The 23,537-nt window shown below is 39.9% G+C and overlaps 1 protein-coding gene across 6 annotated transcripts in view; it reads left to right on the top strand.

The window, feature by feature from the left end:
- Positions 1-23,537, top strand: part of CDC14A (cell division cycle 14A) — a 168,066-nt gene that overhangs the window by 70,161 nt on the left and 74,368 nt on the right. For 5 of the 6 annotated variants that reach the window (XR_005527732.1, XM_039228456.1, XM_039228457.1 and 2 more), the window contains 2 exons: positions 9,625-9,691; positions 12,735-12,797. The exons of the other annotated variant lie outside the window; for it this stretch is intronic. Coding sequence is in view for 4 of the 5 variants with exons in the window: in XM_039228456.1 (XP_039084387.1) it covers positions 9,625-9,691; positions 12,735-12,797 (130 nt within the window). In the remaining variant the exon portion in view is untranslated. The remainder of the gene's footprint in view (positions 1-9,624; positions 9,692-12,734; positions 12,798-23,537) is intronic. 6 annotated transcript variants of the gene reach the window in all.

Genomic DNA, 23,537 nt, shown 5'->3' with positions numbered 1-23,537 from the left:
CACAATTTATTTTACCCTTTAAAAGATTTTACTTTCATTTTCAATTTTTCCTTATGATGGCTACCTCTTTGCTTTCTCAGTGGTGGTCTTTGGGGTTATTTCTGCCCCCATGGATCTTTAATAAACCTTTGTTTTAAACGCTTGGTGTGATGAAAAAGATATGAAAAAGATATGCATTAGTTTTGAGTAGTGAGACTGTGCCAGTTTCCTGAATGTAGAAAATAGATAAAAATAGATGGCTTATCCAGTACAAACTGTTGAATCCATTCTCAGCAGCTGGGGCATGTTGAGTAACTTGGACTACCATGAAAAGCAGACTCTTTATCAGATTTTTCTTGTTCAAGTGGTAAATAAGCACCATTATATAGGATCTGAGAACAGAAACAACTGTCTGGGTCTTTATGACACTCTAAAAATGTGTAAGGAAGTGAGTGACATCTATTCTCTGTTTTTGGAACATGGCAGTGATTCAATGTGGAAATTGGTTCAGATAACTTTTTTTGTTACTCTTATTTTTATGGTCCCATTGGTGTGGTCCCAAACTTTCTACTGGAAAGTCAGTGCCATACTTTCTTTTTATAGCACATTTCTGATGGTCAGCCTTACTTGATAAAGGTGGTTTAGAGAGAGATTGTAATCATTTACATTAATGAGTGTAGTTAGTTTGTTGAATGTCTTGTATATGAAGCTCTTTTCGATACCTGGACTGAAGATGACTTACTATTATTTTTATCTGGGAAGCAGAATTAGTGTGGTTAAATGGGTGGCAACCACATGTTGATAAAATGCCCAGAGCACAGTGCTTGGTCTGTTTTTTTGGTGCCTGTTATTGCTAGTTCTAAACAGATCCTACTCTGCTGACTTTATGTAACCTTTTAAGCCGTGATTTAGAAATGAATTTTTACATCTGTTTCTGTGGATGAACAAAGAGATTGTTGTATGGCCTGATGTTAAATCTGAGGCACAGGAGATTCTGGGTCCTGTTTGTGTGAGACACTGGTTGTGTTCAGCTTTTGGCCCTGCCCCATGAAGCCATTTGATATTGCTCTTCGAGTGGGAGATGGCTCTGTTCTCCCTACGAATTCTCATCAAATACCTTTTCATCTTATAGCCTAGGTGATATAAGCAATCAGCTCTTTCTTTTCTCTGGAGCTGGTATATATGTGTCATGGATTTGTTCAAAGACTGGAAGTCAAGTATAATTTGGATAATTATGTGAATATTTTGGGGCATTGTCCACTTCCCAGGCAGCCATACATTATAGTCCAGAGCTGAACTGTCCAGTATGGTAGCAAGTAGCTTTTCAGCACTTGAAATTTGTTTAGTCCAAACGGAGATAGATTGTAAGTTAAAGATAAATATTGGATTTTGAAGATTTGATAAAGAAAAAGGAAAATATCTTCTTTATTATTATGTTGATTGAGAAAAATTGTTACTAATTGATTTCACTTGTTTCTTTTCACTTTTTTAAATATGGATTTGAAAAAAATTAAAATTGCATTTTTGGTTCTCTTTTGTGGACAGCATCATGTTTCCAATAGATACCAATGATCTAGGTTGAATTTTCATTATTGTACATAGTTTGTGATTCAAGATTGTTTTATATAATTGTTGCTTTGAAGGGTCAGTAGTTCCTAGCCACTAGAGCCATTCAGATATAAGATGAATGGTCTCCTGGTAGTGATCATTTATTCATTCATTTGACATCTAAAACATTAATGGAGCCAACACTGTGCTAGACTCTGGGCATGCAGACATAAAGGACACGTTCCTGGTCCCTAAAAATCTCATGATCTTGTGCGGTTGTGTAGATGGATTTAGGTCAGTGCTTGGAAGGGTGCTTAGATAACCTTTGAGATCCTTTCCAATCCATGGCTCTGAAGATATTGGCATATCTCCTAACTAGTTGCTATCCAGAGAACTCACAGAGAATCATGGAATTAAAACATATGTAGATCATAGCCATCCCCAATATTTCTTCTGTCAGCCTTTTTGTATTCTTTAGTGTAGTTTCTACATTTTATTTATTTATTTATTAATGTTTACTTATTTTTGAGACAGAGAGAGACAGAGTGTGAATGAGTGAGGGGCAGAGAGAGAGAGGGAGACACAGAATCCGAAGCAGACTCCAGGCTCTGAGTCTGACATGGGGCTCAAACCCACAAACCACCAGATTATGACGTGAGCTGAAGTCAGACGCTTAACCAGCTGAGCCACCCAGGAGCCCCTAAAGTCTCTATATTTTAAACCCTGTGCCTCTGTTCTTCATTCTTTCTTCACTTCCAACAACTTCATTACCGGAAATACCTTCTTATTGCTTTGTGTGAATGTATTCTTTCATTTCTGGATTTGGCTCCACATTATTAACATTTACAAGGTTACTTCTTTCTGACTGATGTCTATATTCTTAGGTTACAAGCTGTGGTATGTTGGCAAACAGGCTCTGTAAGTAAAAAGCATTTGTTGATTTCTGTGGTATAAATACAGCCAGCAATGCTGATTTGGGATTTACAAAATTCCTGAATATTCAGTAATCACTTCTTGGGAGCCTATGCTCTATGGCAATAGTGAATTCAGCCCTTTCTCTTTTTATCTCATTGTGGAGGGTGATTCTAGTTTTCTTAGATTTAATGTTTCTTCTATTCCTTTTCTCCAAAATAAGTACAAAAACATAAAAAAGATTCCATAGCTTCATCTATTCAAATATTCATTCGTTTAGTTTTTCATTCAGCAAATATTTGTTGACTGTCTTGCTTCATCTATTCAAATATTCATTCGTTTAGTTTTTCATTCAACAAATATTTGTTGACTGTCAGCCACTCCCAAGGTCATAGTTAGTGGCTTTTTATAATTGCTTCATAATACTTTTATGGTTCGTCTGGCTATTATGCTGGACGTCACATTTATGAAGAGAGTTGTTGGGATGGATGATGTTTAGATGGTCAAGCATGAGGTTGGGTTAAATTTATATTTGGATGTGTCTAGACAGCTCTTGGCTATAACATTAGTCTTCCATATTGGGGCTAGAGATGTAGGATTTATTCTTCAGCAGAGATGAATGATTAGAAACCCTGGGTATTTGGGTTGTGAACTTCTTTCTGAATGAAGAGCAGTATTGCCTTTTAACTCCTGTTTAAGGGAGTTGATGCCATGCATGATACAACTATCATGACAGATAAAGGTAAGAGCTGTGGTTTCCCTGGACAGCATGGGGTGTGCATGCTTCTTCCCACATTTAAAGTCTGTGGATGTCAGTGGTCCTTTAGGAGAGAGAGAATGAACAATACATGTCCTCTTATTCAACTCAGTAAATATTTGGCTCAATAAATATGAATGAATGAATAAATGAGTGAATGAATACATTGATAAATGAGTAAAAAAGCAAACCAGGAGTTAAGTAAACAATTGGGAGCTATAGTTGCAATTTAAACTGTGGGAGTTTAAAACTTTATATCACATTAATGTAGTGATTTAAGTTGTAAAAGCCCTTTATAGCTTCTCTGAAGTGTCTGGGTTAAAATAAATGTGTGCTTAATATCACTTGACAAGCTCCTTTACTTAATTGAAATGTTTATTCAATATCTATTTTGTTCTAAGCAGTATTCTAGGTACTAGGGAGAGAAGGGTGAGTAAAAAAAATGTATAGATCCTGTCTTCTTTGAGGCTGTTAAAAAGAGAGAGGCAGAGAATCAAATAAGCATGCCATAATATGTCAAAGTATGTTTGATGAAGTACAATTGAAAAAAGCTGGGGACGTGCTCTAGCCAGGGTGGGGTGGAGATTTTCCCCCGGAGACTTTGATCTTTGAGTTGGGATCTGAAGGATAACTAGGGTGACTTAGGCAAAAGGCAGCAGGAGACCTGTGACCAGCAGGAGCAAAGGTCCTGTGATGGGATCAGAGGGCCTATCTCAGGCAAGGCCTTGTGATGGGCAGATTGTGGAGGAGCATAAAATGAGGAGGCCTAGGCAGGCAGAGCCAGATACCACCAGGACTTCTGTTCGTTGACATTTTGAACTTTCCTGCGAGAACAGTAGAAGTCAGTGAAGGGTTATAGTTGAAGAGTGACTGGATCGGATGTGCTTTAGAAAAAATTATCACTCTGGGTGATGGGAGAAGACTGATTAGAATGGCAAGGTCGGGGTGGAAAGGCTGTTGTGGGAGTCCACCTGAGAGGTAGCGGGGCGGGGGGAGCGGCGGGGATCAGAGGGAAGTCAGTTGAGGCAGTTAAGAGGGAGAAACAATGGGACACGGTAGTGGTCAGGATAAAGGGAATGAGAGATGCAGGGATGTCAGTTCTAGCTTGAGTGATTGTGGAAGCTGTGTCTTTTAAGAGATAGCGCTGGAGGACTGGATTATTGCTGTTGTTTGGGGGTGAGGACAGGTGTAAGAGGGTCTTCTTTCATAGGGAATATGAGATGCCTTAAGACACTCAAGTGAGAAGGTCATGTATGTGGCTAAAAAAATTTATTTATTTATTTTGAGAGAGAGAGGGGGGGATGGAGGGGGAGAGAGAGAGAGAGAGAGAGAGAGAGCGAGAGCAAGCAAGGGAGGGGCATAGAGAGGGAGAGACAGAGAATCTAAAGCAAACTCCATGCTCAGCGTGGAGCCTGAAGCAGGGCTCAATCCCATGCACCTTGAGTTCATTACCTGATCTGAAATTAAGGGTTGGATGGTCAACCCACTGAGCTACCCTGGTGCCCCTGTTTTGCAGTTTTAAGGAGTTTGTGCTAGAGACAGAAATGTGAGGGTCATTGGGTAGATTGATGGCAGTTTATATGGATGAGACTGTGCAAGGGCAGTTCTCAAAATGTGCTCCTTCCTACCAGCTTCATCAGCACCCTCCCAGAGACCTGTTAGAAATGCTGATTTTCAGGTCCTGCCCCCATTTGATCAGGACCTCTGGTGGGGTCCAGCATTCTGAGTTTAAGGAACCAGCCAGGTGATGCTGATGCATGGGAACTAATCCTGGGCTAGGGAGAGAGCATGGAAGTGAGAAGAATTTGAGTCTGGGATTGAACCTTGAGAAGCTCTAACTTTTAGGGATTGGGAGGTGAAGGATGTCCTTTCCAGGGAGATTGGGCAGTCACGGTGTTTGGAGAGGTAGAAGGAAAATCCAGGAATCCAGTGAAGACAGTTTTCAAAGGAGTGAGTTATTGTTGCTGACAAATTCTGTAAAATGATGCTTGGGAAATGTTCCCTGGGCTTAGAAGAAGCAGATCCAGAGGGACAGAAGGTAGATTACTGATTGCAACAGTGGGCAGGGTAAGTGAGCAGTCACTGCAAATGGGAACAGAATTTCTTTTTTCAGGGGATATAGCTGTTTTGGAATTCGTGATAATAGGAATTGTGAATATAATATAATGTGAAAATAATTTTGAATATAAAAGTAATCACCAAATTGTACACTTTAAAAAGGATAAAGTGTGAATTTTATCTCAATTAAAAACAAAGCCCCCCAGGCTTAGCAGTATGGAGATAATTGGTAACTTTCGTGTGACATGTTCTTGGCGTGGACGAGGGTGGAAACAGATCAGAGATTGTTAAGATGTGAGAGAAGGGAAAATGGATCAAGGAGAGAAGTTAATTCTTCAGAGAAGTCTTGTTTTAAAGAGGAGGCCCAAGAGAGGGTGGTGATTGAGGGGAGATGTTTGAGATTTTTTTTTAAAGAGACCTGAAAGTGTTTAAATTCTGTTGAGAAGGAACCAGGAGAGATTACTGGAGAAGAAAGTGATCGTCAGTTGTGTTGAATGAAGATACATTTGAGAGTCGAAGGGACATTGCTGTGGTTAACAGAGCCTGGTGTTTTCCTAACCTCCATCTCCATTTCTTATAACAAAATAGGTGAAAAAAAGTCCTGAAGCAATCCTCCAATTCAAACTTGAATGTTGTATGGGGCAGGTATCTTGCTGCCTTCCAGAGCCAATCATTCTGTTTTCTGATGCTTCTAACTTTATTGCGGGTTGAAGGAAATCTGCAGGGAAGATTGATTTGCAACATGGGAGATAAAGTTTCTTTTATAGAATAAAATCTCTCAGCTTCTTAAATGGACTTTCAATCTTATTTCAGTCACTTCCTTCATTCTCATCTCCAGAAGAACACAATGCTGCCAATTCCTGAGCCTTTTGGGAAATCTCTAGTATTAATTGGGTGGATTCTCTGACTTTGTCACCTTAATATTCTGTTTTCTTTGTTCTGCAATTTATTACCACTCCTCTGTCTGATTTCCAGTTTTCAAAATTTTATTGCTATCTTCTGCTCTCTTATTCTCCCTGAACTTGTAAGATTCCTTTCTTTTTAAAAATTTTGTAACATTTTTATTTATTATTGAGAGACAGAGAGAAGAACAGGGGAGTGGCAGAGAGAGGGGGTGACACAGAATCTGAAGCAGGCTCCAGGCTCTGAGCTGTCAGCACAGAGCCCAATGCGGGGTTCAAACTCACAAACTGCAAGATTAGGACTCGAGTCGAAGTCGGTCGCTTAACCGACTGAGCCACCCAGGTGCCCCATTAGATTCCTTTCTTAAAAATCCTTTCAAAATTCTCTTTTTAGCGTGGTTTTGGTAGATAACACGTGTTCAGTCTGCCATCTCTACCTTCTCTTTCTCTCTCTCTTTCTCCCCGCAGAGAATATATAACATGTTTTTGTGTCCGTTCACTTTTATGGTTACTCTCCTTTGTCTAAGTAGGAGCCAGGTCCCACTAATAAGCCATTTCTCTTGCTCAGTATGGGGGCAGGTTTGCGTAACCTATTTGTCTTTGCGCCACTATCATGAGGATTAATTCTCCTGAGGAGTGGGTGTCATGTCCTTTGGTGTGTCATCTCCTTTCCCCAGTTCTGAGAATGTGACCTCATTTTGTTGCATCCCTTATTATATTTCAAGCTGTAAACTTCTACCTGTCTTTCCAGCCTGCTGTGACTGCTTTGTATCCTAATTCTGTCACATGGCATGTTAACTCGCCTTCCTCTCTCAGGTCTATATATTTGATCACCAGGTCACCAGAGCTCCCTTTTCAGTCACTAGTAAAAATTGTGGTTGTGACAGGCCAAGAGATATCATGATAATGTCCCCAAACTTTGCAGACAGTCAGAAAGACTAGGCCTGGAGCTTTTCTGATCACCTACATATGTGAATTTGTTTAGGTGAGTCTAGGCATGGGAAAATATACTTCAGAGAATAAGGAGCACCTACAATTCTTAAAATTGTTTTACTCTTTTAAATAAAAAGGTTTTTTTTTTTTCTTTACCGAAGCAGGAATTTTTAATCTAGGGTCTGTGGAGATAGTTCAGAGAGTCACTGAGTTTGGATGACAAAAAAGTGACTTTGTTTTTACTGATCTTACAACTTAGAAGACTACATTCAATTATAAATGTTAGAAATAAACTATAGTAGTATTTACAATATGAATGTCACAATAGAAATTACAGACATTTTTATATCCATTATAATTTTTACATGCATCTTATATATTTCACATTTCTTATTATTTATGTTCATTCCTTCTTCAAAATTATAGTCATTGTTAGACCTACTAGGTCTTGTTATATATTAATAAAACAGTAAATAAGTAAATATGGTATTATAAATTCTTTTTTTGTATTTTGATAAATTTGATCAAATTAGTCTTCTGTTATTCATATATATTTTATTATATGCATTTAAAAACATCATTCTGAGAAGAGGCGTTCACAAGCTTCATCAGATTTCTAAGGGGTCCATGACACATGAAAGACTCTGAACCCTTGAGCCAAAGAGACAAGTATCTATAAAAGAATATGTGATTTTTGATATATCCTCCTATTTTGTCTTAGATCTCAAGCTATACCTCTCTGGTTTAGTCCATTAAGATTTGGTTTTTAATATGTGGTTTATGTCTTTACAGGATATTTGGAAAAGGAGCTATTTTGGTTTGCACTGACCCATGGCTTCAGATAGCATTAAAAAAAATAAGTGTTGAAATCAGATTTACATATCTAGAATAATCCTTCCTATTAACATAGGTTAACTTTGAAGTTTCAAGAGCATCTGGGTGGCTCATTCGATTAGACAGCTCGGGTCTTGATCTCAGGGCCATGAGTTTAATCCTCGTGTTGAGTGAGGCTTAAGCAAACAAAACAAAAATCTTTGAAGTTTCAGAACTTAAACATTTCTGTACATTGCCTTGCTAACTTCCTATTTTTATATTAGGTTATCAGGATGTTGAAACCCAGTGACATTGAAGCTTCACTTTAATTTATGTCTTAGCTGCCATAGGTTCAAGTTACATTGGATGGTTGTGATATAAAACTCAGTTTTATGTTAATTATATGTTAAAGTCCTTAAAGGTCCTTTTCTTCCCATGGAGCGTCATCTTCTGGCACCTTCCCTACTGCTGCCCTTGAACTGACTTTGTGTGGTGCATTAACTCTGTCATTGGCAGGTGCCTGACAGCCCTATTCCTTTGGGTCAGCAATGGGGGCGGGGCAGAGAGACTGAGAGCCTGGAGGTCAAGTTTCTTGCCTTGGACACCTTGGAACATTGCTAGTGTTAAAGCTCCAGTGCCAGTTCTTGCTTAACTGACCTGAACTTGATACTTCAGTTTTATGTTGCCTAAAGCAGGTCTGCTAAGTTGCTCTAAAAACTTAAATAAAGTATGAAGTACTCAATTTTCGGTGCAGTGGCTTCCCACTCCTTCTAATACAACACTTCATGGTGCATGGGAGCTCTCATGGATCCTGAGAGGAGACTGTTTGGAAGCATGACTGCCTTTTGCATTTTTTGAGGGGGGGGGTGTAGATAGAAGGGGTGTCATTTAATCCAGGAAAATAGCAGCTAGCTTCTGTTGACCTGCCTACATTGTCCTCCTTACATTTTTATGCTTATTATTTACCATATTTCTGATAGGTGGTTATTCCTCTATCAGAATACCATTAGTGATTATGAATCGTTTACTGAATGGAACAGCTTAGGTTAATACTATCAAGAAAAATCATAATATTTAGTAGGTGGTTCCTATGTGCCAGGACTTTACATTTATCTTTATTTTTTAAAGTTTATTTATTTTGAGAGAGAGAGAGCGAGAGAGAGAGCAGGGGAGGGGCAGAGAGAGAGGTAGAGAGAGAATCCCAAGCAGGCTCTGTGCTGTCAACGCAGAACCCAACACAGGGCTCGACTCCACAAACCGTGAGGTCATGACCTGAGCCAAAATCAAGAGTCACCCACTTAACCAACTGAGCCACCCAGGCACCCCAGGACTTCCATTTATTAAATGTAATCTGACAATAATCCTATGAATGGAGATACCATCAGTAACATCATATCAGAGATGGGAAACAGACTCACAGGTTTCAGCCAGTATGTGGCAGAGTTGAAATTTGGACAAAGGCAATCTGACTTCAGACCTCAGGCTCTTAAATTTGCTTTTCTTATTAATTCTGCCCATTGGATTAAAGCAGTTTCAGAAACGCTTCAGTTAAGCTGTAAGAGTAGTTAACTAGTAGGAGCTGATGTGTTGCATAAATTTACCATGTTGACAGCTGTGAAGCCAAAGAAGCATATCTTCAATTGACTTTAGCATTGTCTTATTTGAATATTCTGAATGTACATTTTTAGTGTTATTTTTTTTTCTGTGTGTGTGTATTTATAGGGATGCTTCCTTTGGAAATTGCACTTACAATCTCACCATCCTCGACTGTTTGCAGGGAATCAGAAAGGTAATAATAATTCTCCTTACTGTAGTTGACACAGTAGTTTCACAATATGAGAAAGGAATAATGTCAATATTCTTGTTTGTCGTGGAGAGAAGAGAGGGCAGGCAGTAAGCAGAAGGCTTTCCACTTCATGAACAATGATCAATCTGTAAAATATAGATTGTTGGACAAATTGAGGGGGTGTCTGCGGGTAACTCTGCAACTCCTTATTGAGCTAGAAGGGATTGCCCTTTCTCACTGAAGTCATTACTATTCCCCGACAGATGGGTCGCTCCTGTCTCCTGCTGTGCCTGTGACATTGCTTTGTCACCGGTTCAGCTTCCTTATCAAGCTAGAGCTTGGTGTGGGAGAGACTGGAAGCCACCCCACACCTCTGTCAGTGTGGAGGAGAACATTTCCATGTTGGTTTCCTACCTGGATATTATTACACCCCTGTGAAGTAGTAAGTAGGCCAGATATTATCTCATCTTTACAGATGAGGAAGCAACCTCAGAGAGGTGAAGTTAGTCTCAGAGCCACAGGGAGTTCTTAGCAGGACCAAATCCTGCTCAGATTTCCTTATCCATTTGGAGCTTTCTAATAGCATATCAGGGTATGTTATGACTCAATGGTTTGTCAAAACGTGGGGCTTGTTAGAGATGCAAATTCCCAGTCTTCATCCAAGACTGATCGAGCCATTAACTGTGTTAGTGGGGCCCTGCGGTCTGTTTGAGCAATCCCTCTGGGTGATTTGATGTTCTGTATAGTTTAGAGGCCTAGTTCTTTAGTTATTCGTATATATATATATATATATATATATATATATATATAACGGACAAGTTAATCTGAAATATTTTTGAGAATTTTAAGAATGTATTCTAGAAGCACTGATTTACTGAGAAGTCATGCAAGCTACACTGCGAATTCTAATGCAGGTTCACAGTGCATCATTCCATCTTGAACATATAGCCGTGATTTGTCAGTTAAGAACGTACATGTTGTAATCCATTGGCAGGGGTCATTTATGGACTATGAACACACTATTGGCGGTCATTCTTGTTCCAGTTTCTTTTCTCTACCATAATATACACTTATTTTGTTATGTTTTGAGTTGGGAAAATTGGTATGATAAATACGCTTGTTGTTTTTTGTATGTTTGATTTGGCTTTGATATTTCGTTTAAAAATGAGTTTAAACTCCATAAAACTTTAAAATAGTTCTCAAATATTTTTCTTTTCACTTAAAAACCATCAAAATACTCTAGCCCGCAAATAATGTCACAAACATAGACTTCTAGGAACACAAGTTAAGAACCCTAATTATAGCATTTAAAAAATATGCCCGAGGGAAAGAAATTTGTTTATCGTTATTATTGTTGTTATTATTATTGTTATTATTATTTTGCCTCTTCTGCCATCTGGTGCAGGCTGTTTCTTTTATAAATTTATGAAGTTCACAAAGAGTTCACCCTGGAATATCCCTGCCTGTTATGGTAACTTGGTAACTCGATATAGAATTTATGACATCCTTCCTGTTATAGAGGAAAGCTGTAGTTTGCTCATGAAAAACATCCTCTGTAAATATCTCGTTTCATCAAATGTTAGGGTTAATTTTACCTGAATGTAGATGAGATTTTAGAAGGCCTGATAGTGGTCAATATGTCTTTAAGCAACTGAGACCCATTACCCCTCTGCACACTCTCCTATACAAGCCATCATGGTCTGAGCAGTTTTTGTGCCAATGAGTACATGCCTCCTAAGAGTGTAGACAGACTTATGGCTGCATTTTGCCTTCTTAGGAAGCATATCTTTCTGATCTTGTGGTATTGGCATCATCATATGCATAGTTCATGTGTGTGTGAGCTATACACAGAAACATACACAAACACACACTTTAAGTGAAGAGAAAGGAAGGAAGGTTATAATTCAGGGTTTATTCTTCTCACTGCTTTCACTGGAATCAACTGAGGTGCTTTGTTTAAAGGTGAAATAATTTAAATAACTTGTTTTGCTTATAAGTGGAGGTCAACTAAAACAGTGTTGTCAGAATTTATCACATATAAGAATCACCTAGAAGGCATGTTAAAATGCCTATCCTACCCCCCAAAGAATCACATTTAGTAGTTCTGGGATGGGGTTTAGGAATCGGTGCTTTAAGTCTACATTACTGTAAGTGCTTCTGTTGCAGGTGATCCAGGCTCTACAGTTTGGAAAACACTGGTCTCTACAGTATTCTCAAATATTAGATGCACTGTAGCTTGGCTTAGCAGTTTCTCCTATTTCTAATGACTTGAATATGTAACTTTTAAAAGTGACTGTGGGTTTGTATTCTATTCTAATCTGTATAGCTCCCTGACATAAAAGAAGAGACTCTTTCCTCTTCAAAATATTATAACTGAGCAAGCAGGATAGTTTTGAAAAGCTCTAAGCTTATCATTAGTTATAAAAAGGAGTAATGCACGTTTTTCTTTGTGCTGTTAAAAATATCAGCTCTTCCTCTAAATGGTACGAGCAGTCAAGTACACTTGTACTCTGTCAGGAACTATTACCTTAAAACAAATTCTCTCAAAGCAGAGTTTTAGGAACAAATAAGGGCCTATTGAGTGTAAATGCCCTTTTTGCCAAGTATCTCATTAATGCTGAAGGGAAAATAAAAGCACCTATGAATACTTGAATTTTCTTCTCCTATCTGAAAATGTAATGATGATTATGTATTCTATCATAGTTTGATATGAATTAATTGCATAGTTCCCAATGGGTTTTAACTATACGATTTGCTAGTATGCTGCATTTTATATACATAATTTACTTACACACAAAACCAATGTAAATTAGGACTCTAGATCTATTTTGTGGGACATATTTTCATGTTTTTCTAAGTGTTAAGTCCCACTTGTAAGAAAGTCTCAAAGCAAAATTATGAATAATAGATGATTTCTAGAGAGGCGTCTTATAAATGAAAGGTTTCAAGCTTTTCCCTTCAGGTTAGTGAGGATCATTTGTGAGCACGAATGGCTAAAAGACTTATCATTTTGCTGTGGAAAAACTAATTCAAATTCTGCTTTTAGGGATTACAACATGGATTTTTTGACTTTGAGACATTTGATGTGGATGAATATGAACATTACGAGGTTTGTACATTTTAATGTTTTGCAAGGTATAATTTCATGTTAATTAAAATCCTTTGTACTCCACCACCCCCCAACACTCAGGTATTGCAAATTTAGTGGCTGCTAAAATAAAAGCATTCTGGAATATTCCATAGTTGTCAGTTTTGTCTTTTCAGCTTGGTTATTACCTTTGAACCAGGAGTCACCAAAATTTTAGTTCAGGAAAATGTCATATTTATAATATTCTTATACCAAACCTCTATTAGTGATTACTTTGCACATTTAGCTTAAAAGAAAAAATAATTTCAAAGTATAGTTTGGTAGTGAAGCTGAGTTACTGTTGTTTTAAAAATTCATGTTCTGTTTAAAACAAAACTGGACTTGTGCCCTGTAATAGTCTCGGACGCATAAATTTTATTTTGAAATATAGATGAATTTACCTAGTTCTGTGGGTTGGCTGGATTTTTTTCCCCGTGGTTTCACAAAGCTTTTGAATAATGTCGTGCCTGCTCAGGGATGCAGAGTTTATTCAAGGGCTGTCCCAGCTAGGTAGCCCTCTAAGATGCTGAAGGAGAGCACTTTCTGACTAGGCAGAGGAGTCTCAATGAAGTTTCTCTGGAAGATGAGAAGCTTGTAGAGTGCGAGTAGGCCCAACGTGCTATGAAAGGGAGCTTCATCTCTTGGGGTCCAGAGGAGCTGTGAAATGTGTCGCCCTCCTTAGCAAGAGAGGGCAGCCCTCCCACTTCGGGCTCTAGTTCAGGATGTCTGTTTGGCTAGCCTGCCTACATGTTAAACGTCGCATATGTGAAAATAGATTGACCGTCTTTCACTCAAACATGGCGTTCCGCTTCCTTCGTCTGTATTAATGGCTCCACCGCTCTGCTATTCACCAGGCTTAAGAACACAAACGCTTTGCTTTCTCTCCCTAATCTAACCAGCAGTTGGATTCTCATTGCTGGTGCCCTGTGGTGTGTTTCATCGTTCTCGTCCTTTCTGTTCTCACGTCTTTTACTCTGGCTCAGGCCTCATGCCCTCTCTCATGCACTGTTATAACCGATAACCGCCCTCTAATGAGCCCTGGCCCTTTCACCTCCCTGACTGACTGATCTTAAAACAGAGCTCTCTCTCGGCTTGACTTGGCCCCAGACTGCACTGCCCTGCAGAATTGAGGGATCGAGTCCTCTGTCCTGGTGTTCTTAGGGCTCAGGCCACCTTGCTAGTCTTGTCTCTCTTTGCTCCCCGTTGGCCTGTGCATGCCAGCCCCACTGAGCTGCGTATTTACCGCTTCTTAGTGTCCCCGTGCTCTGGCTGAGCTTCCTTTCTGCCAGGTTCCCATCTTCTTTACTCGTTCCCCTCCTCCTTTTCATGCATGCCAGAGCTACACAGATCAGCCCTTACCTCTCTTGAGTATTTTCTCCCTTCAGGTTCACGTTGTACAGTTTGTACTTTCCACTTTTCCTGTGGCTATTTGTGTACACGCTTACTATTTTCTTATTGGATTGTAAATTCCTTGTGGATGGGACGTGACTAAGTGGGAAAATTTATACTGAGTTTTTGAATAAGAAAGAGTTAACATGGTAAGTCTGCTACTTCTCAAATTAATAAACAGTGCTAAATTTATTAAATGTTAAAATTAGTACAATTTGTTGAAAGCCTTGAGTATTCTTTTTTTTTTTTTAAACCAAAGAGCATTATTATCAGGGCATTTTTAGTAGTGACACAAGAATCTGCCCCTCAAACCCTGCACATATATATATTATGTCTGTATTTTATGAGCAGAGCTGATTTCCTGTGAAGCTGATAAAGCTTACATCTTAGAGACTCCCACTTGCATGGGTACCTTTTAAGGTCCTATACCTAATTTTAAGGGGTGCCTGGCTGGTTCAGTTGGTAGAGCATGTGACTCTTAATCTTAGGGTCATGAATTCAAGCCCCACATTTGGTATGGAGCCTACTTAAAAAAAAAAAAAGGTCCTATACCTAATTTTGTGTTTATACTTATATATATAGATAGATTTAAATTTTTTTAAATATTTATTTATTTATTTTTTAAGAGAGAGAGAGTGCAAGCAGGGAGGGCCAGAGAGAGAGGGAGACACAGAATCTGAAGCAGGCTCCAGGCTCTGAGCTGGCAGCACAGAGCCTGACACAGGGCTTGAACTTGTGAACCGTGAGATCATGAGCCAAAGTTGGACACTTAACCCACTGAGCCACCCAGACACCCCTATAGTTTTATATTCTTAAAGTGGGCTTCCAAATTTGTTAAGTTTCATGTTCCATGTATATGAACATGGAGAACATTATATGGAAGAAAACAAAAGCCATTTCCATGAAAAGGAGGTATTCGGGTGGAGATTCAAGATGGGAAAGAAGGAGCAAATAGCACAATAAAGAGAGAAAACTAGTTGACATCTTACCTATTCCTTCATCTTTTTTTTTAACTTTAATGTTGATGTTGAGAAGTAGTTGGAAAAGCTGTTGAAAAACCTGAAACAGTCGTTTCATTGTTGCAAACCAACCAATCAACCATCCAACCAACCAGCCAACCAGCCAATCAGCTAACCAAAAATATCTGTTAAGAATGTAGTCATGTCCTCACCTGAATAAACATCAACAATAACAACAAAACCCAGGTAATGAGAGGCAGGAGGCACTTGGTGAACATTTGACATTTTCTGTCAGCTTACTTCCTTTTATGAGAATGATCTATCCATTCTATCATTAAGCCTAGGAAAAGAAAATCACAAATGGAAGCATGATTTTCAGGAAGGGAGCATTTCATAATGCTGCTTAATGAATTAATAAAGGAACTCTCTTTCTGACCATCTGTGGGCGTGATCCTTTCTTGTCATAATTTCTCTCACTTTTCTCCCACCTGCTTTCATGAGGCTGGACATTTGCTGAACTTGGGGGAATAGCTACATTCACATATTTCATATGCCCCAACAAAGTTGGTATTCCAGTGAAGACATTGTGGTTTCCTTATGTATGTACGTATGTATGTATTTACTTATTTATAAATTTACATCCAAGTTAGTTAGCATATAGTACAATAATAATTTCAGGAGTAGATTCCAGTGATTCATCCCTATGTATAACACCCACTGTCATCCTAACAAATGCCTTCCTCAATGCCCCTTACCCGTTTAGCTCATTCCCCTCACCTACAATCCCTCCAACAACCCTCAGTTTGTCCTCTGTATTTAAGAGTATCTTACGTTTTGTCTCCCTCCTTATTTTTATATTATTTTTGCTTCCCTTTCCTTATGTTCATATGTTTTCCACATATCAGTGAAGTCATACGATATGTGTCTTTCTCTGACTGGCTTATTTCACTTAGCATAATACCCTCTAGTTCCATCCACTTTAGTTGTGAAGGGACATTGTAGTTTTTAAAGTAAAATTTTATCATCGACAGCAAATTAGGAGAATATAAATCTTAGATTATTGGGAGATATCAAGATGAAGCTTTGCAAAGACACTTATTTTAATGTCTGTTTATTTATTTTGAGGGAGAGAGAGAGCATGAGCACAACTGGGGGAGAAGAAGAGCGAGAGGGAGAGAGAGAATCCCAAGCAGACTCTGTGCTGTTAGTGCAGCACCCTATGTGAGGCTCGATCTCACGAACCTTGAGATTATGACCTGAGCTGCAATCAAGAGTTGGAGGCTTAACCCACTGAGCCACCCAGGTGCCCCTCAAAGGCAATTCTTGACTGTACTACATTTAACATATAATTTGGCTCAAGAAAAAGCCTAAATTAATGAGACTCCATCACTGTGTGAGATGGAAGGAGAGCCTTATAATAAGAACTCTACTTAGAAATGTTGTTAATGACAAGATCAGCAGAATATGGGAAATGCTTGTTTTATAAGGTCTGTAGATAAATCTTTGCTCGTTCTGCAAAAGGTTATATCCATCTTTTCCAGCAATTCATGAATCTAGAACAGTGTTTTCCAATAGAAATAAAATGAAAAGTATTTATATCTATTTTAAACATTCTAGTAGCCACATTAAAAAAATTAAAAACAATGATGAAATTAATTTACATATATTTTATTTATTACACTGTACCCAAAATATCATTTCAACACGTAATCAATATAAAAATCATTGATGATGTATGTTACATTTTTATTTTTGAACTGAGCCTTCAAAACTCAGCATGTAGTTTACTCCATGGCACATCTCAGTTTGAACTAGTCACATTTCAAGGGCTCAGTAGTCACATGTAGCAAGAGGGCAGATTCTTTTTTGTTTGTTTATTTTGTTTATTTGAGAGAGAGACACACACAGAATCCAAAGCAGGCTCCAGGCTCTGAGCTGTCAGCACAGAGCCTGACACAGGGCTCGAACTCATGAACCATGAGATCATGACTCTAGCTGAAGTTGGATGCCCAACTACCTGAGACACCCCAGGTGCCCTCGCGAGAGGGCAGATTCTACAGGGACAGGCTTGCCCATAAAAGTTGGCGTCCCTCAGAATGAGGTGAAGCCTTGGATAAGCAGTACAGGTTGTGTCTTCTTGCTTCAGGTACTCTACGTGCTCACCTGAGAGTTAAAGTCCTGTCATATTTAGAAAGCCTGGGGTAAGATATCTCAGGCTCTTGCTTTATTTTCATGTGACTTGCAAAATGGCCCATTAATTATTGATGACCGAAAGTATCTTCCAACATGTGGGCTCTCAGGTCTTTTCCAAGCTGTTGACTCTGCCTTTTTCACATCTGCACTGATCAAACTGATGTAACTCTGGCAGCTCAGCCACCAAGGTCCCGTGAAGTAACTGCAAGAAGGTGGTCCAAAAGCTTCTACTAAGAACCAGTGTCAAAACATTCATACTTTCCCAACAGAATTCTTTAGGGATTTTCACAGAACTAAGACAGTGGCCACTCTTTTGAAACCTAGCCACTCAGCAGGTCACTTGAACATGGAAATAGACGTTTAGCCCTCAGGAACAACAATGAAGATGGAAGAGCTTGAGTATTCATATTATGCACCTGTGGAGATGTGAGGAGCTGTGCCCTTGCCATACCTCTGTATGGTTACTGCTCATGTAGGATGATATCCTTCCTACTTGGGAGACATTGAAATAGCACCCATCCTCAGAGTCTGCCTTCAGTCAACCTTCCCCCCGCCTCACACTTTTTGAAAATGTTTATTTATTTTTGAGAGAGGGAGAGAGACAGAGTGTGAGTGGGGTAGGGGAGAGGGAGACACAGAATCTGAAGCAGGCTCCAGGCTCTGAGCTGTCAGCACAGAGCCTGATGTGGGGCTTGAACCCACCAACTATGAGATCATGACCTGAGTTGAAGTCAGATGCCCAACTAACTGAGCCACCCAGGCGCCCCTTCAGTCAACCTTTTTAAAATTCTTTCTTGAAGAACCATCCTGACCAAATAAGGCCTTGCCTACACACCACCAATCATTAATGATGCTGCTTTTAAGTGGTTGTTACTCATCAAAGAGAATTTGAAGTTGTGTGTTTAGTTTGTTGTTTAGTTGTCTCTGAGGGGCTTTCTCCCATTTGCCAGAAGGCTTGCCCTTTTTGATGGTGGGTCTATGTTGGCCACGCACACAGACCGACTCACAGAGTGGCACCCTGTCCCGGGAGACGGGAGGGGGAGAAGAGTGCGAGGAAACCAGCTTTGGTGGCAGCATGGGGACACACCTCACTGCTGTGGCTTACATCCATCACCCCATCCAGAATTTGGCCCACGCAATCACGAGGAGTTACCTTAAATATATTTTTGGGCATCAGACAGAGCTTAAAGGTACATAAAACCTACTTCAGAAAACTACAAAATCACTTTGACTTCTTTCTTTGAGCTATTTTATATCTTCCACTATCTTTATATCCCGCCCCCCCCTCCCCCCCACCGGTAAATCATTCCCTTTTTGAGGAAAAAAATGCTTCCAGTGAAGCAGCATTGTCAGCATGAGGATATTTCCCGGAATTATTGACCTGACCCTTTGCTTTTCCACATTGGCAAATCTGGCCCACGTTAGCAGTGGTTACTTGCTGGACGTGGTTAGAGCCACATTTGGCTACTGCAGACCTGGTGACAGAAAGACTGGTTACTGCCTGTGTGGAGTCACTGTGTAGGGTCTCCTTTTGTTCCTCTCCTCAAGGCACATGTGGAAAATAATATTTGCTTAGCACCCTGTGGTCGTAGCTCATAGCTGTTGGTGACTGGCCTAGGGGACTCTGGCTGCCCTTGTCTCTGCCCAGGCAACTCCATTTTGTTGGAAAGCTTTGTTCTACAGAAATAATGGTGTACAGATAGACTTTTGTTTTATGGGGGTCAAGAAGCTGCATTACACCCTTTATGTCCTTAAATCGATGACTTTTCAGTTCATTTATTGAACAAATATTTATTAAGTACCTTCTATCTGCTCAGTATATTTTTTGTGTCGAGTACCTTTTTTTTTTTTTTTCCCTCAAGAGGCTTACTGTAATTTCATCTCTTCATGTGTGGGGTTAGAGCCTTTGTTCTTATCATCTGCTGTCTTAGAATCCATATATCCCTGTGCCTCATTCTGCGAGGTTATCATGTCTGACCTTCGCCACAGGCCCCATTTTCTTGCTGATCAGATGAGTTGTCTACACAGAATTTCTCATTCATTCATGACAGGCTGAATGTGGAAAATTTTGCTCTTGAGATATTCTAATGATTTATAAGTCATTATTATTGCTTTCTTCACCTACAGAGAATTCTTTTAGTAAAAGAACATTGCTATTCTAGAAGGTGATTTCACATTATCTTAGCCACATTATAAACAGTTCCCACATGGGAACTGTTTATAAGAAAGCACCGGTCAATTCTGCATGTCTGGGAGTGCAATTTCTTTCCCTTTCTTTCTTTCTTTCTTTCTTTCTTTCTTTCTTTCTTTCTTTCTTTCTTTCTTTCTTTCTCTTTCAATTTTATTTGAGAAAGAGCGAGAGCACGAGCAGGGGAGAGGGGCAGAGGAAGAAGGGGAGAGAATCTTAAGCAGGCTCCAAACTCAGCATGGAGCCTGATGCGGGGCTCAACGTGGGACTACCCACAACTGTAAGATCATGACCTGAGCTGAAATCAAGAGTCAGATGCTCAATCAACTAAGCCACCCAGGCGCCCCAAGGTGCCTTTCTTGACTCTTGAGCCTCTTCCATCAAGTGGTTCATATTACTATCAGAATATATGTTTTACAAATTGAGTCTTATGTTAAGTCCTTCATTGCTTCCCATCTCCATGCTTTTGTGCCTTCCAACATGCACTTGTTCCCCTCTCCTGCCTGTGACCCCTTCTTTCCTGCCCGCCATATTTAGGTAGATGTGTTGGACTAAGTTATTCTTAGATCTGTGGGAGCTCTTCTCACACAATGTTGCTTGATACTCTATTTACACATCTGTGTCTTCCTTGCACTCTGGCTACTTGAGGTCAGCAGCCGAGTCTTACTCATTTTTGTATGAGTAACCAGTAGCATAGTATGCTCCTGGTGGGCAGAAATGATCGAATGAATACTAAAAATAAGAAGATAGCACATTTCAAAATATTTTATATAATTTGTTAAAGATAAATACTTTCTAATGGAAAGTGATAAAGGCTGATTAATTAAGATCTTATTCTGGTTTTGTAGTTACATTCCACGGGAAAAAGGTTTGTGGTAGACAGCATCTATAACTGGTATTTCTTTCTTTCATTACCAGCCAGTCTGTGATCTAAGAGTGAGTTTTTTTTAAGCTGGTTATTTGTAACACAGGATTGCTAGGGATTACAATCTTCAACCAGGGAGTCTGTGTCACATCAATGTAGTTTAATATATGAGCAGACTGTCTCCAGGTTGACTTTGTCATCCTTCATTGCAGTTAATAAGTAAATTGTCAAACTGACCAGGTGGTGTAGACTCCTGAGGATGTTTTTTTTGCATGTACCTTGAGAATTGATAACATTTGTTAGGTTTTCCATCGCTCAGTGTGTCACCTCAGGTCAACAGCAGGAGGCAGTGCTGTTGACTACCTAAAGTCTGATGTTTTAAGACTTTGCTTTGGATTAGAATTTGTAGAGCAAACTAGAATGTAATTTGGGTGCTGCTTGCCTGCTCTGCCCTCTTTTTCATGGATTATGGAGCTGGAAAAATGTGAATTTCTGCCCTTGTAACTGTGAATTCCTGCCATGGGACTGGGGCCAAGCAAGCTCCAGAATGCAGCTATGTGAGCATGTTCTCCCCACCTGGAGGAACTATGGAAGTTTGCCTCCCACAGTGGTTTGACTACTCAAAGAACTATTAGAAACATTTCCCTGGGGCTATCCTGTAGTGTCAATTAATTATACCACTGAAAGCCTACACGTTCAAGGAAGCAACATTCCTTCCTGGACGCTGCCCCTGCAAATGTGGGGGTAACCAGTGTTTCCACATCTACTAATCCACTACACCCATTGGTGGCTCAAAGATCATGTTGGTTGTCAAATGTTTTGAGGTCTGCCTTGTCCTAAGAAATTTCCCATGTTTTTCCTCTTCTTTAATTGCTGTTTGGTTTCTATCCTGTCTTTTTTTTTTTTATTTTTTTAAATTTATTTCTAGGAGAGAGAGAGAGACAGCGTGAGCAGGGGAGGGTCAGAGAGAGAGGGAGACACAGACTCTGAAACAGGCTCCAGGCTCTGAGCTGGCAGTCAGCACAGAGCCCGACTCGGGGCTCGAACCCACGAATCGCGAGATCATGACCTAAGCGAAAGTCGGANTTTAAATTTATTTCTAGGAGAGAGAGAGAGACAGCGTGAGCAGGGGAGGGTCAGAGAGAGAGGGAGACACAGACTCTGAAACAGGCTCCAGGCTCTGAGCTGGCAGTCAGCACAGAGCCTGACGCGGGGCTCGAACCCACGAACTGCGAGATCATGACCTAAGCAAAAGTTGGATGCTTAACCGACTAAGCCACCCAGGTGCCCCTCTATCCTGTCTTTTACCCACAAGCTTCTTAAGAGAGCAGTCTTGATTCTGTTGTTATTAAGTCATCAGTTGATTATGGGCGGGTCTTTTGTGAGTCCGCTGAACCTGTCCTTGCTAATACACAAGTTAGCCCAACCGAATGGTTGTGCTTGGTCTTCTTCCTACTTGATTTATCCGGTGGCCACTTTCTAATTCTGGATACTCACTTTCCGTCCCTAACTTCTAAGGTTCCACCTCTTACTTTTTCTCTTCCTTGCATCTCTGGCCATCTTTCTCAGTCTCCTTTGCAAGTATGTTCTCTTCCTTTACCCAGTTGAAATGCTGCTGTTCTCTGGGGTCCTGGTTTGTGGCTGAATACATTCTTCATGAGGGAGGGCACCTGTTTCCAAGTTTCAACAATCGTGTTCATGCTGGTGGCCTCAAGTCCTCATGTCTTGAGCACTGGAGCGGCCCCTGCAAACTTGCCCTGGGGTCCTGCTCTCTGTGGCTGCATCAGCAGATGCGTCACTGGTCTGAGCTGCTGGAGCAGTTCCCTAAGTGTTGTTGCTGTTGTTAAGTTTTTAAACTTATTTTGAGAAAGGAGAGAGTGAGAGGGGAGGGGCAGAGTAAGAGGGAGAGAGAAAATCCCAAACAGATTCCGTGCTGTCAGCGCAGAGCCTGACACAGGGTTTGATCTTGGGAACTGTGAGATCATGATCTGAGCCGGAATCAAGAGTCAGATGCTCAACCCAATGAGCCTCCCAGGCACACCACCAAGTGTTTTCTACCGACAGTGTCTCCCCACCCCAGCTGGAGCGAGCAGAGGTGAAACAGTCATCCACATGGGGCCCTCCTCTTTCCCTCCACCACACTGTCTCTCAACAGCAAATCTAAATTAATAATCTAAAGTTTGATTATTTAAGGCCAGATGGCATGGCATTTTAATTTAAACCAAATAACTCAAATATTTGCTTTGCTTTAAACACATAAAGTGGCAATCACTGCAGCAAATTTGTGTTTATGTAATACAACTATACCATCAACACTATTTTATTGTTTTAGAAGTTAGGGAAATATAAGGTGCTTTTTAATGAATAAAAAAGAGACTTTGCAGTTCTGTCTTATTGATTTTTCAAAGAGTCTTGTGCCACTGTTAAACCTCTTATGTGCTTATCTATTACAGCACTTTTCAAAGTTTAATGCAACTTTTTTTTTTTTTTAATGGATGTCTTAGTTTGGGCTGGTGCAACAAAAATACCACAGACTGTGTGGCTTAAGTAACAAACATTTCTCATAATTCTGGAGGTTGGGAGATTCAAGATCAAGGTACCAGCACATTTGGTGTCTGGTGGCCTTCTTCCATGGCCATGTTCTCCCTGGGTCCTCACATGGCAGAAGGGGTAGGGGAGCTCTCTGGAGTCTTTTTTATAAGGTTGCTTATCCCATTCATGAGGGCTCCATCCTTGTGACCTAATCACCTCCCAAAGCTCCCACTCCTCATATCATCATATTGTGGATCAGGTTTTGATGTATCAATTTTGAGGGAACACAAACATTCAGTTTGTAGCAATGGGTAAAATAGAGATTAGAGTAGTGCCCACCTCATAGAGTTTCTGTAAGGATTGAGTAAATAGTGTCTGGCACAGAGTCAGTGATAAATATGTATTTGTATCTATTATTATGACTGTCATCGGTCACTCCCACTTGCTTTCAGACTCCTTAAGACCACAGAGAAAATACTTTTGATTATTTTATGTGTGACACCAACAGATAGTCCTTTATATATCAAAAAGGCTCAGCAGATGTTTTAATGAATTTTGAATTGTGCTTAAAAGTTGTTTGTCCATCTTGTCTTAGA

Source organism: Hyaena hyaena, unplaced genomic scaffold (genome assembly GCF_003009895.1).
Source record: "Hyaena hyaena isolate Hyena2069 unplaced genomic scaffold, ASM300989v1 scaffold_32, whole genome shotgun sequence".
Classification (NCBI taxonomy): domain Eukaryota; kingdom Metazoa; phylum Chordata; class Mammalia; order Carnivora; family Hyaenidae; genus Hyaena; species Hyaena hyaena.
This window is presented reverse-complemented; position numbering and strand designations above follow the sequence as displayed.